At 43.7% G+C, this 17,858-nt stretch overlaps 2 protein-coding genes across 5 annotated transcripts in view; one reads left to right on the plus strand and one right to left on the minus strand.

Moving 5' to 3' along the window:
- LOC103188581 (protein HIRA) overlaps positions 1-15,642 on the minus strand; it is a 50,593-nt gene extending 34,951 nt beyond the window's left edge. For all 3 annotated transcript variants that reach the window (XM_007908616.2, XM_007908615.2, XM_042337705.1), the window contains exons 1-9: positions 15,349-15,642; positions 10,260-10,322; positions 9,509-9,619; positions 8,355-8,445; positions 6,929-7,023; positions 5,923-6,018; positions 5,302-5,462; positions 4,285-4,452; positions 1,118-1,231 (exon numbers count right to left, since the gene is read on the minus strand). In XM_007908616.2, the coding sequence (XP_007906807.2) occupies positions 1,118-1,231; positions 4,285-4,452; positions 5,302-5,462; positions 5,923-6,018; positions 6,929-7,023; positions 8,355-8,445; positions 9,509-9,619; positions 10,260-10,322; positions 15,349-15,535 (1,086 nt within the window). In that variant the 5' untranslated portion in view covers positions 15,536-15,642. The remainder of the gene's footprint in view (positions 1-1,117; positions 1,232-4,284; positions 4,453-5,301; positions 5,463-5,922; positions 6,019-6,928; positions 7,024-8,354; positions 8,446-9,508; positions 9,620-10,259; positions 10,323-15,348) is intronic.
- Positions 15,643-16,972: 1,330 nt separating this feature from the next.
- Positions 16,973-17,858, plus strand: part of mrpl40 (mitochondrial ribosomal protein L40) — a 17,228-nt gene continuing 16,342 nt past the window's right edge. The window contains 1 exon segment of one of the 2 annotated variants that reach the window (NM_001292464.1): positions 16,973-17,355. The gene's annotated coding sequence lies outside the window, so the exon portion shown is untranslated. 2 annotated transcript variants of the gene reach the window in all.

The raw sequence follows: 17,858 nt of genomic DNA on the forward strand, positions 1-17,858 counted from the left end.
GGAAACATATTTGAGCTTTTGCTTATTTTCTCTAAAGAAATATTTCCTGGAGTCAGTTCAAAAATTGCCCTTCACAACCTTCACACCTGGGACTTCTAACTATGCAGTATATCTGCCATCATATTTCATTTCCTCGCTGCAATATTTATTTGCATTGAATTTAGTCAGTGATAAGACAGGGCACAATCTTGTCCAGCTCTTTTTATAAGATTTTTGATATCTTCTGATTCAAAAGTCTCCTCCTCCCAATTTGAAGTCACTTACCAATTTATCTACCCTGTTCTGGGGCTGCAAATTCAAGCTACTTATGTATACCAGGAAGAGTGCCAACAAGGACCTTTGAGGCACCCCACTCAACAACTCCATCCATTTTCAAAGTAGCTCTTCTCACCACTGATCCACCACCATCATGGACTTTATTTTGAGGAGATGCCATGAGTTTGGTAGCTGTTATTTATTATTTTCATACAGTAAGTGAAAATTTAGCAAACATTTTTCGGTCACTGTACAGTATACACTGTGAACATGTCCTCCCAAATTGGAAGCCGCTTGACCAAATTATACCAAGGATTATTATTATTATAGAAATTTTGGAAAAACAATTTGCATTTATATAGTTCTTGACTCGTGGTAGCGTCCTGGATCTCTTGAACGCCAAAGCAGATGTATAGCACACTGGAGACGGGCAGATTAGCACACTTTCAAAGTAGTTCAAAGAGCTACAGGACTTGTGGAGTCCTGTAGCTCAGTGGTTAGAACACTCGCCTCGCAAGTGAAAGACCTGGGTTCGATTCCTGGCAGAGCAAAACCTTGGGCAAGTTTCCTTACTCCACACGTCTGATGATAATTCCTCAAGAAAAAAAAACAATAAATTGGTCACTTCAATCCACGATTGTTTGTGGGACGCTGCTGTGCACAATTGGCTGCCGCGTTTCGCCCACAAATATATGGTCAATTCACTTTATAGTATATTCTTTGAAGTGCTTTGAGACGTCTGGCAGACGTGAAAAGCGCTATATCAAATGCAAGGATTATTATTATTAGGTAAGAGATCATTCAGTGCATGAAATACAAGCATATACAATAGGCTTGGCCCTTTATAAACATCCAGACTTACCCACACTGAGAGTGACCGGTCCTTGCTACCCACTGCACAGCAGCAATACGGGCAGCTTGGCTTGTTGGAGCTTCCATTCCGCGGCTTTTTCTTGAAGATCTTGGGGTTAAATTTCTGCCAGCACGAAACAAAAAGAAAAATTCAGTCTTTACATCAGAGATGATGGGATTACATCACCTCCAGCATAAGTGCAACCTATTGCGGAGGTCAGGTGACGGGTCCTCCTATCAGCATGGTGCTCTTTCCAAAGACATGGTACAACCCTCTGGGACACGCCTCAGCTAGCATTGCATTTCACTCGGGTAGTCACTAGCTGAAAGGATTAAAACTTTATATTCATATTCACGCAGTGGCACAATTTAAACATAAGCCGATACGGATGATTTCTCAACACCTTCCACACCTTCAAGAATCCACTTATGCCTCACCATACACTAAAAAAAACAATCTGAGCACAATAAAATGATTCAATAAAATGGATCATTTCTGTCAGGCTAAATTGTAACAGATACAGGAAAGATGCACATCAGTTTTCTCACTGAAGACTGAATACAAAGGCTTTCAATGGGTTTGAATTCACAATTTATCCCTATCAATTCCATTAACAACAACAACAACAACAACAAGATTCCATTTATAGAGCGCCTTTCACGTCAGGAGGACGTGAACCCCTTTCATCCTCTCACCAGTTCACCAGGACTCAGCCGTCTATCTATTGTTAAAGGGGGCTAACCTTTTCACCATTCTCATTCTATTTATAATGAGTGACTAGACATCCTATACGTAGATCATGATCCATCCACTCTCTGTTGTCAAATCCTGGAGAACTGACGAACATGAAAGGAAACAGTGCATCAGTCTGTACCTTGGACTTTTTGGACATCTTCAAGAATGCTAAAGACAGGAATCTCTCCCCAAGCAAAATTAATAATTAAAACTATGTAAGAATGTAAAGATTACCATTTGTCTTAGGGCAGCTGGAAATATTCAGATGACTACAGTTTAAAAAAAAGCAAAGAAGGAAAATAATATTCCTTGCATCTGATATAGCTCTTTTAACATCGACTCAAAGCACTTCACAGGATTTTACTTTGTAGGCGAACACAACAGTCAATTTACACAGCAATGTCCCACAAGCAGCCAGAAAGTGGTTGACCAGTTTTATCTGGAGGGTTGTTGGCCAGAACAATATTACACTGCAAAGAACATTACTTGAACATCAAAGGAGTCAAAAAGTGATCAGTACACAGCACTAAAAATCAAACATACCATCTCTCAACCCATACTGTCAGATTCAGCCAATGCTGGACTCTTATGCCTTTCAGAACAATTATTATTTGCATGTGAAGACGCAGTATTATCTGTAACAGACTCTCCGAGACTCCCCTTTCTTACATTGTTTCTCAATGACATTGTGTGGCATATCTCAGAGTTCAAGAGTCAAGTTAATCCATTGTTTACTCTTCCTGAGTTGAGGCGATTTGTAAATTATTTGAATGAAACACCAGCAGAACAGCCTGGCAATAGAGACCCTTCACTACAATTGAAACAACTTATAGACCAAGGGTATCCAGCCAGGTAAACTGGCAAATACATCTGATTTTACCTAACACAACCCTCAATAAATTACTCTTAAAGCAAGACATTGACAAGCTTCTCCTTTTTTCATTATTAAGTAGACTAAGTGATCATTAGTGTGCAAAAGCCTGTCCAATAGCCAACTATAATCCAGAAAACTGCAAACTACAACTCTTTTCCCCGCCAAGACCTCAGAGTCTCTGTTTCTCCGAAAGAAACTTTATCTAGCAATCAACTAACCTCTACTTTTTAATTGATCTCTTCCTCACTCCTATTCTTTTCAAACGTGCAATATAGAGTTGCCCATTCACCTAGGTTCCTCAATTTAATAAATGTAATAAAAGAGTTGGTCAGTGTTCAGTATTGAGATAGGATATCTGTCCAGGAACTGAATGTAAATGTGGAGGTGACCTTTGAAATCAACTGGAAACAGTTTGTTTCATCTCTTCCTGTGAATGGGAAGAACTAGGCTATTACACAGTTAACATCAGCTGTGTAATATTCTTCAGAAATAACTAAGACACAGATTTGTGTTCCCATTCAATGGCTCAGCAACATGTGAAACATGTGAAATATGCCTAAATAAAAGCAGATTTTACTGCTAGAGATCCTGTGCACCAAGAAATTAACAGTAAGTCCTTTGAAAACCAAATATCCATCAACAATGTGGATCAAGCCTGAAACAATCAAACCTTCTTTAAAGGCATGGTGCAGGACATTATTATGGAGTCAACTAGACGAAAAGATGAGATGGTCAGAAGTTCTAAACTGCTGCACTGTTTATTAACAAGATTTTTAAACATAATAAGGACTTCAGATTGACTCTGGTGAAGGGTATTGTCCGTTACAGGTCCAAAGGTTGCAGGTCCCAAACCCAGTGTTTCCAGACTTTGCTGATGTCTTTTGAAGTGTTACAATTAGCCTAAGTACCCTAGTTGAGGGTTGAGAGAATTCAAACCAATCAGAGTTCCTGCAACTGGTCACTATCCAGCAAGACTTGGATTTAGAGTGAAGAATAATAATAGCTGCCAACAATCACTGTCAACATTAATGGCTGGTGAACAAGGTACCTTTGAGATGGCAGAGGGCTGCCACTAACTTAGAACAATAATAATAATCCTCACATTTGTAAAGCGACTTTCATGTCAGGAGATGTCCCAAAGCACTTCACAGGATATACTATAAATGCAGTGACTTTTTTTGTGGATGAACTTGACATCCAATTGTACACAATAATATCCCACAAACAGTCATGAAGTGAATAACCACTTTAATTTGGGGCATTGTTGGCCAGGACATCGGGAAAAACTCCCTTCCCTTTTTAAATAGTCCCATGGATCTTTAACATCCACCTGAAGAGGTCAAACAGGGGCCTCAGTTTAATGTCTCATCCAAAGGATGGCATCTCCAACAATTCGGCACTGCAATGGAGTGTAACCTTCAGAGTATATGAATTCCAAGTCTGGACATGGAGCTTGAACCCACAACCTTCTTACTCAAGACATGAGAGTGCTACCAACTGAGCCAGGCTGACAATGCCCTAGCAAACACTGCATTTCCTGCAGGACTTAGAAGGTCAGAGCACCTACCACCACAGTCACAGCTTTCCGATGTCCAACAAAATCCATATTTGTTTTCCAACCATCGCGCTCAATTATTTGTGCCGTGGGGCCTGAATTGTTCATGGCGTGAGCAGACACGAGGTAATGGCCATCTGGGGACCAGCTTAACCGCAGCACATGTGTTGTTCCAGCACACTACAGAGAAACAGAAGTCATACATTCAGACAACCCAAGATCTGCTATCCACACCTGGAACAGCAGAGTGTGTGAAACTACTTTGTGTGTTGGTGTACAAGTTCTGGGTTTCAATGCACAACCTGCACTGGTTAATACGGGGCTTTGTTTAGTTGCATGGCCACATCAATCACACTGACGTGATCAATGACATGATTGCTGTGCTAATTCAGGCAGTTTGGTTTTTCGGCCACATATCTTTTCCTGAGCCTATGGCACTGAAATGCGAATGCACCAGGTTTTCCTTATATGCTCATTTTTACGGACCCATTTTGATGGACCATGTCTTCACTTCAACAACGGGGCAATCATTTATTCCAAACTATAAAACAAAATAATACAGCATTCAGACAACCCAAGATCTGCTATCTATACCTGGAACAGCAGAATGTGTGAAACCGCTTTGTGTGTTGCGTACAAAGTTTGGGTTTCAATGCACAACCTTCATTGCTTAATACAGGACTTTGTTTGGTTGCACAGTTAACATACACAGAATGACAATGGAAACCATGCAATATTCAAGCCTTCTTTGGATGCGTGTTCCCTAAAGAACATGCTACTCGTTACCACTGTCATTTCAATGCAAATATTGCTCTGGGAGCAGATGGAGAAAATTGCAGTCGCCTGCATGTGGTTGGGAACGTCACTTCAGGTACAGTAGCTGTTGACAAACCTGCACGACAATTTCCTGCAAAACCACAGATGGTCTTGATAACAGTTTCTTACAAGCATCCAAACAGTGGCGAAGATAGCAGCAAAAAGCTACTGAGCTCCAAGGCAATATTTCAAATGTTTGCTGAAAGCACCTACTTCGTCAAAAGGTTTGGTGATGTTGGTCTCTAGCTGCCAATCCAAGGTCCTCCATACTTTCAAGCTCCGGTCATCAGCCTGGGATGCGATATACTTTCCAACAGGATCCCAGGTGAGCCCCTTCACCAGTCCTGAATGTCCTCTTAGTGTTGCAATAATTTCTGCAAGAAAGAAAGTTGAAACATCATTAGCAATGGTGGCCCTTTAAACAATATGAGAACCTTGAGGATCACACTAAGCTACAGAATCATCAGTAAAGTTTAGAATTAACGTTCTGAGAATAAAAGGCCAAGTTCTAACCAGATTTGAGATGATAGTTATTTTACTGTGGCAAAACCAAATAATAGTAATAATCCTTGCATTTGTTATAGCACCTTATCACGTCTTCGAGACATCTCAAAGCGTTAACTGTAAATTTACTGTATGTATATTTTGTGAGGGAAATGTGGCAGCCAATTGTGAACAGCAGTGTCACACAAACAGTCGTGGACTGAATGACCAAATTATTATTATTATTTTATTAAAGGGATTATTGCAGAATCCTGTTGAAACGATTCTCCTTCATACTAGTTTTAATCCAGCTGCACTGTAACATCAATCCAGTGGCATTTCCAATCTCACCTGGGAACTTTAGAGCATTCCAAATAACAATGGTGTTATCAATGCTGCAGGAGGAGAGCCAGGCATCGTGGGGTGACCAGGACAAGTCCATCACATCTACATCACAAACAGAAGCCTCGGTCAATGAGTTTCACATTGGGACAACTCCTAGATATGTGACATAAGAGGCAGCACAGCCAAGATATGGTGAAGTGAAAGGTCCAAATACTGCTATTAAATCTGAAGTCTGAATATAGGGTTTAAGAAGCATCAGCAGGGAATTTTTTTGAACTCCTTTCCCACACTAAGGAAGTAAAGGAACATCATCATACACTAAAATATGCACATTTCCTACAGGCTGAAAAGGTTTTACAAAAATAACTACATTTGTACTCTTTCAGCTCATTAAAGATGATTTTTTTCACTTGGATCCGCACCATCGTCTATTCCAGACTTGGAGCAGGAATTCCTCCTGTTCAGCTCCTATTAACCCTGCAAACCAAAGGCCTATTGGTTATGGTCTTAGCTGACGAGCAGCAGGAAACTTGCCAGACAATGTTCTCAATTGCAAGCTATGCGGTTTAACTGGTTGAACTCCAGCAGTAACGCAACCTGACGCTCATTCTGGGGACCCAAACCTTACCTCTTGCCAATTTGCACCCAATATTCTCCCGAATTAGTTAAACAGAGCGCCACTCCTCCAGAAAGAGAGTATGCATTCCATTCAAGACTCAGGGAAATGTCCACATATAGGTGGCGTACAAATTCGGAACTCTCAGTCTGGTCTGCATACTCTCAGCGTGGTGATGCAATTCCACATGTGTCAGACACCTTACATAAATGCAAGCAAGCAAATGGCTCACAGACTATTGTCTGTGCTCTTCAGGTACAACTGATTCCCAGGAAAATGAAAGTAATCCCATCTAGATTTAATTTTCCTTTAATCTTCCTTTCCTCCTTCCAGAAGTGTAGACTGATTTCATGGTGCAACAGATTTAAAAGAATAGAATTCAATACAAGCTCTTACCCCCCGTATGACTTCTAAGTATGGAAACACATCTCCATTGCTCCACATTGGCCAGTTTACTACTGGAGCCAAAAACACTGCTTGGTCCGATGTACCTGTCAAAAACAATCACACACTTACCACCACGAATAAGTTTACATTCGTAACTTAAGTCATTCACATTCTGATTTTTCTCAACGAAGCTGGAGTGATCCCAGACTAGGATGGGTTCACATTTGTTTTTGTTTACTAATCAGTAGCTGTACATTGGCAGAAAATCATCAGGCACGCTGACTGCAACTCAGCATGTTCTGTAACCAATAGTCTTGAGTTGCCAATGTTCATTTTGGCTTTCTCATTCATCAGTCAGGTCAGTAGATTCAGTACCACAGGGTAATACACCTCCACAAGTTCAGCTGTCTATCTAACACTAGCAGGATAAATGTACATTAAGGAATGCCTTAAGTTCAAGCATGATTATACTTTATCCTGTATTGGTGAATACATCAGCACAAACAGCAATACACAGTAATTTCAATCTATAGGATTTTGCTGTAAGTACAGAAGTACAGGATAATACCTCCAAAAGATATCCCTGTACCTTCTGCATTTGTTAAGCAGATCAACTGGTATTCCAAAATCATAACTGGTTTGGCTGAAAAAGTGCTTTATCCCAATTGATCTCTTGCATACTATCCTCTGGATGCCAGTGGAATTACATAAAATGATACGTCATGAAATCAGGTCATTCGGCCCAACTAGTTTGTGCTGATGTTTATACTCGACACGTACCTGCACGCCTCCTATGTCTCTCTCCTATATCCCTCTATTTCCTCACCCTCATCTTGCATCAAGTTTACTCTTAAATATGTTGGATGCTTTTTCCTTCAACTGCAACTTCCAGTTGTGAGTTCCATACACTCGCCACCCTCTGCGGGAAGTTCCTCCGAAGCTCCCGTTAAGATCGTGGAGTCCTGTAGCTCAGTGGTTAGAGCACTCGCTTTGCAAGCGAGAGATCAGAGTTCAATTCCAGGCAGAGGGCGAAACCTTGGGCAACTTTCCTTACTCCACACAGAGCCTAATAATAATCCCTCCAAAACCAATAATAAATTGGTCATTTTCAATCTACGACTGTTTGTGGAACATTGCTGTGCGCAATTGGCTGCCGCGTTCGCCCACAAATATACAGTCAATTCACTTTACAGTATATTCTGTGAAGCGCTTTGGGACGTCCTCCCGACGTGAAAAGCGCTATATCAAATGCAAGAATTATTATTATTATTATTATTGTTTTAATTTTGCAAACACGATAATAACCCATACTCCTAAATCTCAGTCTTTGCCTCAACACATTCTTATACACAATTTATTTTGTTAAACAAGTAGAAGCAGCCTGTTAGGATTGGGCGAGTGAAGCTCGGAGTGTTTGTCAGTTTGAGAGACTTACGCAGCTCTCTTCCAAAGCATGATCAGCTTGTCATCTCCGCCCGAAGCCAGGTACAGTCCGTTATTGGACCATCGCACACAGTTGACACAGGCTGCAGGAAACAAAGAAAAGAACACATTGTCCATGTGCAAGGACACATTGGACGCAAAATTAATTTAAACTACAAATAGAAGAGGTGTAATATATCGTCTAAAAATGTTTTAACTAGGTTATTTTTGAATGGGTTCATTCATTTAAATTGCCACATAGCCCTGAAGATTATAGCGAGATAAATCCAGACATTCTACATGTTACCTGTGAGGCAAGGCTTACTCCTGCAGAAACTCCTGCAGAAGCATCAGTCTCAGAGAAGGTGAGGTTCTCTTATGTCTAGGATCAGAGAGATGAAGAATCTCCCACATTTCTAACACCTTTAATTTGCTATAAAACTCATGAACTGAACAAATATGTGCTTACTGCACAAGTGAATATAACTTGGGTTTATGGGGAGACACCCACCTTAAAAAGACACTCCTGCATTAACAAAAACAGGCTGATCTTTAGACAGGATTAAGAGGAGGAATTTCTTTGCATCTGTTCCATCACGCTGTTGCTTTAATAAGCCCCCCTAGAGAGGAGTTACCCAAATAGTTTTAACTGCAGCAATAGCACTGCCTAGCTCTCATCTATAGCGGAAAGGTTATTTTGACAGTAATTTGGCTCTAATAGCAACTACCGCAAGTTGATACTTTCACACCTATCCTTTAAGGAACAATACTGACTGAATATAATTTCTAGATACAAGCTGATCCTGTTACAATGAGCCCATTTAGCATGGGGCATCTTATTGTGCAGATGTATTGTAGACTTGTTATACCAGAAGCTTAGCACGTTTCTATGGCTGACAGGCTGGCTACATGTGCGTAGCACACTGGAAGTGACATCGGCAGCGATCTGATAACCTGGAAGCACTAATCAGTGGCGTTTTTTAAAAACGTGCCTTGGTATAACATGGGGTTCATGGACCTCAAATCCCCATGTTATAACAGAAGTCAGCTAGATTACACAAAATAGTGAGAGGGTCATTTAGTGGGTTGTAGGATCTTTAAGGCAGTCGGCAGTAATTTTCCTGAGCAACTTAGTGATTTTACATCTGTGTTCAGGTTTTCACATACCCAGGTGGTTATCCATTTGGCAAAGCATTTTGGGGATATTCTCATTTTTCTCGTCCTCTTCCCGCACAACTGGTGGCATGTTCCAAATAACAACCTTCCCTGAATCCTCGCCTGTGTATGGAAATTAAACACAAAGCAAAGTAAGAAAAGCAATCCAAATCATTATCCAACAGTCAATCAGTTCTGTTGGGAGAGAGCCAGAGGGAATGTGAGAGGTGGAAACAAACTGTACGTCCAGCACATCCGCAAAGCAAGAAGGTTCACAAAAAACATACTATCTTCAAGGTTAAATGGTAAGGATGACTTTCATTGAGCTAGCTAGAGAGCATCAGTGACCTTGCAATGCCAGATGGATTTTGCAGCATTGACTAACCTTACCAGACAAAACAATGAGAGTCATGACTCAATACATTATGGACCTCCGATCTCAAGGGCCGTTTTGTCAAGCTCCAAGAAAGTTAGTCCCTCTACTCTGCACAACAGGACTGCGGTATGGGCTATCTACTTCATCAAGCGCCTTGTGACATCCCCTGGACATGAAAGGCGCTATACAAAAGTAATTTTGTACTGTACTGTTTGTATCAATAGTGTACGATCATTACTAATTATTTTGCTGAACAGTGTAACAACCAATGTTAACAAATCTCCTGCACTTCCATAGGGATGGGGAGGTGAAGCAGCCTTGACGTGGGAGATTCCAGGGCTACAATTCCTTACGCAGATTGTAAGCAGCTCGCAGTCCTGCTCTTACCTTGTCCACCTGTTGCAAACTTTGTTCCATCGGGATGGATGTCCACAGAAAATATTGGCTTACCTGCGAAAGAAAACTCCATTTACTAAATGAGAAGGGAATATGATCAGCATTATGTACTTATCAGTCCTAGTACAAGAAACTGAAAGGCAGCATTTGTTCCTAGCAGCAAATCATTTATACAAGTACTATTTTGAAGGATGCGACCAAGATATTACCTTACCAAGAACTAGGACAGAGCAAAGGATGAATTTATATCTTTCCTAAGAAGCTCATGTTTCCGACAAACAAAGTGGCAAATCAACAACAAAAACAAATTACACTTATATGAAGCCTTTCACGTCAGAATGTCCCAAGGCGCTGGAAGTAACCAAATAGGACTGTGCTGTGGCACACATTAAGGCACACCTGCCTTAATGCAAAGTACAAACAGAGAGATGGTTCAATCAGAAAGGAGGAGATCCAGGAGCAGTATCTGCTATCCACCAAGCAAGGGTCAAACTTGCACTCGTCAGACATCTAATACAACAACAATTCAGAGTCCTGTAGCTCAGTGGTTAGAGCACTCGCTTTGCAAGTGAGAGAACCTGAGTTCAATTCCAGGCAGAGGGCGAAACCTTGGGCAAGTTTCCTTACTCCACACAGAGCCTAATAATAATCCCTCCAAAACCAAAAACAATAATAAATTGGTCATTTTCAGTCTACGACTGTGTGTGGGACATTGCTGTGCGCAATTGGCTGCCGCGTTCGCCCACAAATATACAATCAATTCACTTTACAGTGTGTTCTGTGAAGCGCTTTGGGACGTCCTCCCGACGTGAAAAGCGCTATATCAAATGCAAGGATTATTATTATTATTATTATGTAGGTCCACAGTACTATCCAGCCTGGTTCATCAGCTGGAAAGGGAGAAACAAACCAGTCATTGGGAGTTGGGATTCTCCTCTCTCTCGTTAACCCTGCAAGCCTAAGCGCTAATTGGTAGGGATGTTTCAACTAGACAAGCAGTGGAAAGGATTGCCAGCCATTGATTACAATAGCAAGCCGTGCAGTTTTATCTGGTTAAACTCCAGCAGTTCCCTATTACACAGTCCGACATTTCCAAGCCTTGGCCTAAGCCAACCTGCACTTGGTCGAGCAGGGAGAGTGTGCACTTCATTCAAAATATATGAATCTCTGTAGATTTCAGCTTGTAGCAGACACTCGATGACCAAGAGACAGAGAGTGATGTCCCCAGATTGATGGAGCTGGAAGGCTTTATCAAGTCCTACAGAGACAGTGGACTGGATTAATATTCATGATTTGACTGTGAGGTGTGTTGCCAGCTCTCACAATCAAATACCTGTTAACACCCCACTGTCTGATCTCATACATTAAGAACATCCACTTGCGCAAGGGTTAAGTATCAGAAACCAGTCAACACTTGTAGCAATGCACCTCATCATAAGTAAGTGCCTTTCGAAGAGAAGAGATAATAAGCAAAGTAGCCCTTGAAAGTAAGGGATTAATAACCACTGCTCAGATCTTTTCCTTCATACTTTCAATGCTACTTTTTAGCTTCCCAGTTTAATCAGTCCAACTGTACATTTCTATATATTGGCCAGGACTCCATTTGACTCAAGGTAACGTTTCAAAATTAACACAACAAACGTGTGGGTGTTGTACATTATATCAGAAAAAAAAGAATAAATAGGAACAGGAGTAGGCCATTCAACCCCTTGAGCCTGTTCCACCGTTCTATCACATCATGGCTGCTCTGAAATGAAAATACGGCTAAAATGAAAACAAAAAAAAGCAAAATTCTGGCTCAGATTTCTAGTGTAAGCACAACATTCACTCTGCTTTTTCCCCACTGTAAAGTAAACTCATGCTGCATCCTGTGGAATTTTCAAACTACAGTTACTACCGAAGCAGTTTTTTTCCCCCCAAATTCCGAAATAACTGTTCAATATGTGCTTTTCCTCCATTCTGCATTCTTACTGTGTTGAAATCAAAAAACTTTAGGAACNTTTTTTTCCAGACCCTCAAGTCAGTGGAACTCCCTTAGTCTTGCCTTTCTCCTGCAATCATTTGTTTTTATAACCCAAGGTAGCTGACATCTAATCACTATTTGCTCACATATCTCACCCTTCTGCCTTATTCTTTGCAACCTTGATGATGTCCTGCACTATGGGCCTTCACTGTAATAATAATCATTGCATTTGATATAGCGCCTTATCACGTGTTTGAGACGTCGCAAAGCACTTCACAGAATATACTATAAAGTGTAGTGACCATATATTTTTATTCACATAGATTCCTGAATATATAATACGTATATATGGTATATATAGTCCACACTTTTGTACAGGTTAAAACTGAACGAGAGGATGCAAACTTCTCCCACGGTGGGGTTTAACGTGGAGACAATGGGGGCCGGGAAGAAGGACTCAGCCACTATCTGGGGCGTGGGTGGCCAGGAACAGTTACGAGCTTGTTGGAAGGATTACTTGGAAGGCAAAGACGGTCTGATCTTCGTGGTGGACAGTTCAGATCGGACACGCCTGGGGGTTGCTCGAAAGGAGCTCAGGCGCGTCCTGAACCACACGCACCTGACCGGCGTCCCCTTCCTGGTGATTGCCAACAAGCAGGACCTGCTCCAGGCCGTGGCGGTGCAGGAGATCGTGGACACACTGAGGCTGAAGCGCTGGCACAACAGGAATGGGACATCAGAGCTTGCAGTGCTCACACCGGGGAGGGGGTCGCACAAACCAGGCAAGCTGTAGCTGCGCTTGTTAGGAGAGTATGACTAAAGAAAAGGGGCCTCGGTTCTCCCAGTCTCGTAGGGACCGAACACAAGAGAGGCACCGGCAGGGGCTGACTGGCCATCTGGGAATGGGTCACGATCTGCATCTGAAATATGCCCGTGTCCACCCACTGCCACTCACACACTACACCGGCAATGCTGCACTCAGGAGTGAGTGGCGTTCAGCACATCGAGACTCTTGTTATTCAAGACTGTCGTTTCCTGCAATACTGGACAATCATTTCAATCGTTGCTCTTTTTTTCTCTCTCTCTCTCTCTCTTCTGCTTCACTGAAATGCTTCCCATACAATACCAGACTTGACAGAAAATGCAAAAGGTTTAAGATTAGTTTGGACAAAAGTTCACCTCCGGAGTCCTGTAGCTCAGTGGTTAGAGCACTCGCTTTGCAAGTGAGAGACCTGAGTTCAATTCCAGGCAGAGGGCGAAAACTTGGGCAAGTTTCCTTACTCCACACAGAGCCTAATAATAATCCCTCCAAAACCAAAAACAATAATAAATTGGTCATTTTCAATTTACGACTGTTTGTGGGACATTGCTGTGCGCAATTGGCCCCCGCGTTCGCCCACAAACATAGTCAATTCAGTTTACAGTGTGTTCTGTGAAGCACTTTGGGACGTCCTCCCGATGTGAAAAGCGCTATATCAAATGCAAGGATTATTATTATTATTATTATATAGACTAGCGACTACATCCTCTTCCCTACAAATTGCCTGTCAATATACGAACACGGTAACTTGCACGCACAGTCAATCATAAATATTAATTAAAAAAACTCACACAATGAGGAAGGCCAACCTGGATATACAAAGATGTACGCACAAATTAAGTCACTGGATCTCAGCAAACTTTACCCTTTTTAGCAAGTGCTCTTGCTAGAAGGGTAAAGAACAGCCAATAAAAAAAGTTCTTCTCGCCAATTTTCTCCCATCCTTCTTCACTGGAAAGCATTCTGAACTCCTTTCCTTACACTGAGCAGAGACACGTGTCCATTTACTCCATATCACAGCAGAGTTTGGAGCTCAACTGAACTGTTACTGCCCCATTCTTCTGTCTCAGGAAATTAACTACAGTCTTGTTTCACAAGACATCGTCTTGTGAAACAACATCACAATTAAACACACCCTCAAATTTGCCGGAGAAGCAAATAATAAATTCCTGAGAGCAGAAAATGTCCATTTGTAAACACAAACAGGCAGTGTTTGTGCGCCACATATTTTAAATCAAATTTTTTGCAAAACAGAAGTGCAGAGTTGTATGCAAGTTTAATTTCCCTTATGTGCTTTATTCACTGCTGCAGACTTGCACACCTAAACACACTACTTTGAACTGTACACATATCCTCACAGTGCTGACATTTCTTTATAGCAATTTCAGCGCAACTGTGTTTTTCTCGAGACACTAAATATGTAGATGTCAAAATGTGTCAAGGGGCCTCACACAATGTGGTGGCAGGCACTGGTGGCACACTATGGACCACACTGTAAATCCGTAAGGCGCTTCCGAAGCTACCCACTGGCTCACCAATGCGGACTTGGTTATTTGAATATTGCAAATTATTGTACCTCTTTGGTATTCGAAAGATGAACTATATTAACAGCAAATGTGACAGCTGTTTTTGCACCAGCTCAGTCCTGCAAACAACCATCCGGTGAATGACCAGTTGATCTGGAGAATTATTGGTCAGGTCACCACAAGAAACTGTCTTCTCTTTACAAATCGCGGTACAGGGTCTTCGGATGGGCATTAAAGATGGCACTATTCGATGGACATTTGATTTAACATTTGATTTAACATCTGATAACAGCTCCGACAATGCAACACCGGCTCTCAGCAGTACACCAGAGCCGCAGTCAGGACGTTCAAATGAAATCCAGGTGTGGAGGAAGAGTGCAACTCAACTGAGTCGAACTGACGCCCGTAAATCAGTCCGGAATGTCCTGTCCACTCTCACACACCTGATCTCGAAGGCGAGTCTGACCCTCTCACCGGGTCCGAACTTCTGGTGCAGCCTGAAAGCTGAAGCCCCTTCAACCTCCTGTTAGGTCCCGGAGTCCCAGCCCCCACCTGCCCACACCTGCCCCCACCTGCCCCCTACCCCCACCTGCCTCCCTGTCACCGGCCCCCAACCCGCCGTCTGCCCCCGAGCCCCACCTGCCCCCCCCCTGTCCCCCACCTGTCCCCACCTGCCCCCCCCTGTCCCCGGCCCCCCTGTCCCCCACCTGCCCCCCCGGGCCCCTCCATCCTGACTCTCTGGTCAGTCGCAGTCCCAGCCTCGCCGCTCACCATTGTGATGGACCCAAGCGGGTTTCAGCAGCTTCATACTGCGCCGCTGGGCCCTGGGCGGGGGTCGGGCCTGGGACCGGCCTTCCTTCTGGGCGGGTGTCGCTCGGCGTCCCGATGCTGCCCGGGTCTCTCCCTCCGCTCCCGCACCGGCACTTCCGCTCCCACCGGAACCGGGCGGCGCACTCATCACTCCGCCGGATCATAGAGCCGGGAACAAAGGTCCGGCTCCACAAGTGCACCAAACCTCAAAAGGGGGAGCGAGAGCCACTCACTGTTCCGCTGTCACCTCCTCCGCCGGCCTCTGGGGGGCGCTGCACCGGCACCCGAGCCCCTCCCCTGGGCAGGCGGTAGGGGGCGCTCTCACGGTCCCAATCCAGTCCTGATGGGAGAGCCCCAGTGGGCGATCAGCACCTCTCCTCCCGTCCTCCTCGTGGGCCCGGAGGCAGTGACTGGGACCGGGATCAGAGTTTCGCGGACATTTATTTCCTCAACGGGGCCAAACGCCAAGTGGTCACTCGCCCTTCGTTGCGTGAGGCCCGGCGTGGAGGGCGCTGTGCAAGTGCAAGTTGTTGTTGTTGTTGTTGCTGCTGAGGGTCAGACACTGAGCAGGTTATGTAACCGTCCAGTGACACTCAAGGAAAGTCAGAGCCTGCCTCACCTGGATACACTTCTATTTCGAACAGAATAATAACTTCACCCGTAATAATAATAATAATAATAATCCTTGCATTTGATATAGCGCTTTTCACGTCTTCTCGACGTCCCAAAGCGCTTCACAGAACACACTGTAAAGTGAATTGACTGTATATTTGTGGGCGAACGCGGCAGCCAATTGCGCACAGCAATGTCCCACAAACAGTCGTGGATTGAAAATGAATAATTTATTATTGTTTTTGGTTTTGGAGGGATTATTATTAGGCTCTGTGTGGAGTAAGGAAACTTGCCCAAGGTTTCGCCCTCTGCCTGGAATTGAACTCAGGTCTCTCGCTTTCAAGGTGAGTGCTCTAACCACTGAGCTACAGGACTCCAATAATAGTAAGAGCAAGAGCTTCATTTTCTCCCGTGCTAACCCGATGCCTAATCTATTGTTTTTTGCTGAAATCAAATGACTCAGTGCAGATTGGGAATCTAATCTCTGACTGTCTGGTCTGTGTTGCCTCAGGGCTGCATCTTTCCACTGTATCGTGGCCGCTATCAGATTTCTTCCAGAAGATCACTGCCTTATTGTACATGAGTAATGATCCCCTCCATCTCTGGATGCACAAAATGAAGAGTTTCATAAGGTATTTCTCAGATAATTTGGAAGATTAGCCGAAGCAATCCAGCCTGAAAATAGTTGGTTACAGATCATCAGGAAGAATGGAATCAAAGTCACTCGTATCAGTACCGAGATGGAATTGATCTATCATTCAAGGAACATCATGACTGTTGAAATCCCATCTTGCCTCGCCTTAAAGCGGTTCCAAAACAAATCCCACTTTTGCGTCCCGTCCCCCGTCCCCCACCCCCACCCCCACCCCCGCTCCGATTACCAAATCCTGAAAGATAGGTAGTGGAGTGGATGAATGGAAATAAAACTCCTCTGCATTGTGCAACTCTGTCCTGTTAATATTCAATCTGGTCCAAAGTGAGTCGAAAGCACCAAAGGAGGGCAGCGGGGAAGGGTGTTGTGGAAAAATCTGAAGAAATCAAATAGAATGTTCCCGGATGGTTCTGCAACATCGAGGGAGACAGAGTGATTCACGAGGCAAAGGAAACAATGACAGGACCCAACGACGTGGTGTTTAGGATTAAAAAAAAACTTGGATCTCCTGTTGTCTCGTGTGAATCAGATTTAAATCCCGGAGTAATGCTGCCATCCAAATAACAAATGCTAAAGCAGGCGATGAAATCTATAAGGACAGGAGAGCGGACACTTCTCTCTCTGACATTACACCGAAGTGAATGGTTAACACTGGAATACCAGAGAATTGTGGGTTTTAAATCGGATGCCCAGAGAAAAAAATGGTAAGACTGAGCAAACATCAGCAAGTGACCAGGGACAGGAGGGGTGGGTCCGGGGTCAGGGGTCAGGGGTCCAGCCCTCAGCTGGACTTCTGAATCCATTGCTATGTTTCTGATTAGAATTCGTCCACTACGTGACAGAGAGAGAGAGAGAGAGAGAGTGAGAAAAAAACGACGAAAGAATGAAGAAAAGTCCGAAAAGTTTTTTTTTTTTTTTTTTTTGCAATTCACGGTGACGTTTTATTCGCGTTCGAAAGACGAGGGGTAACAACGAGACCAGAGCGGCGGAGATGGGGGGGGGGTCGGGGTTTGGGGTTTGAGGGGGTGGGAACCAAAAGCAGCGGAACCGAAGTGGCGGAGCGCGTGCTCCGGCCGGACCGAGTTGGCGTGTGGAGCTGATTGGCTGGTGGCGGTGGGCGGCTGGAGGTGACCCGCGGGGGGGAGCGGAAGCGGAAGTTGCGTTGGAGGGGTGGGGGGGTTGGGGGGCGGAGCTCCGGTGCTGAGGC

The sequence above is a fragment of the Callorhinchus milii genome, unplaced genomic scaffold (assembly GCF_018977255.1).
Source record: "Callorhinchus milii isolate IMCB2004 unplaced genomic scaffold, IMCB_Cmil_1.0 Scaffold8, whole genome shotgun sequence".
NCBI lineage: Eukaryota > Metazoa > Chordata > Chondrichthyes > Chimaeriformes > Callorhinchidae > Callorhinchus > Callorhinchus milii.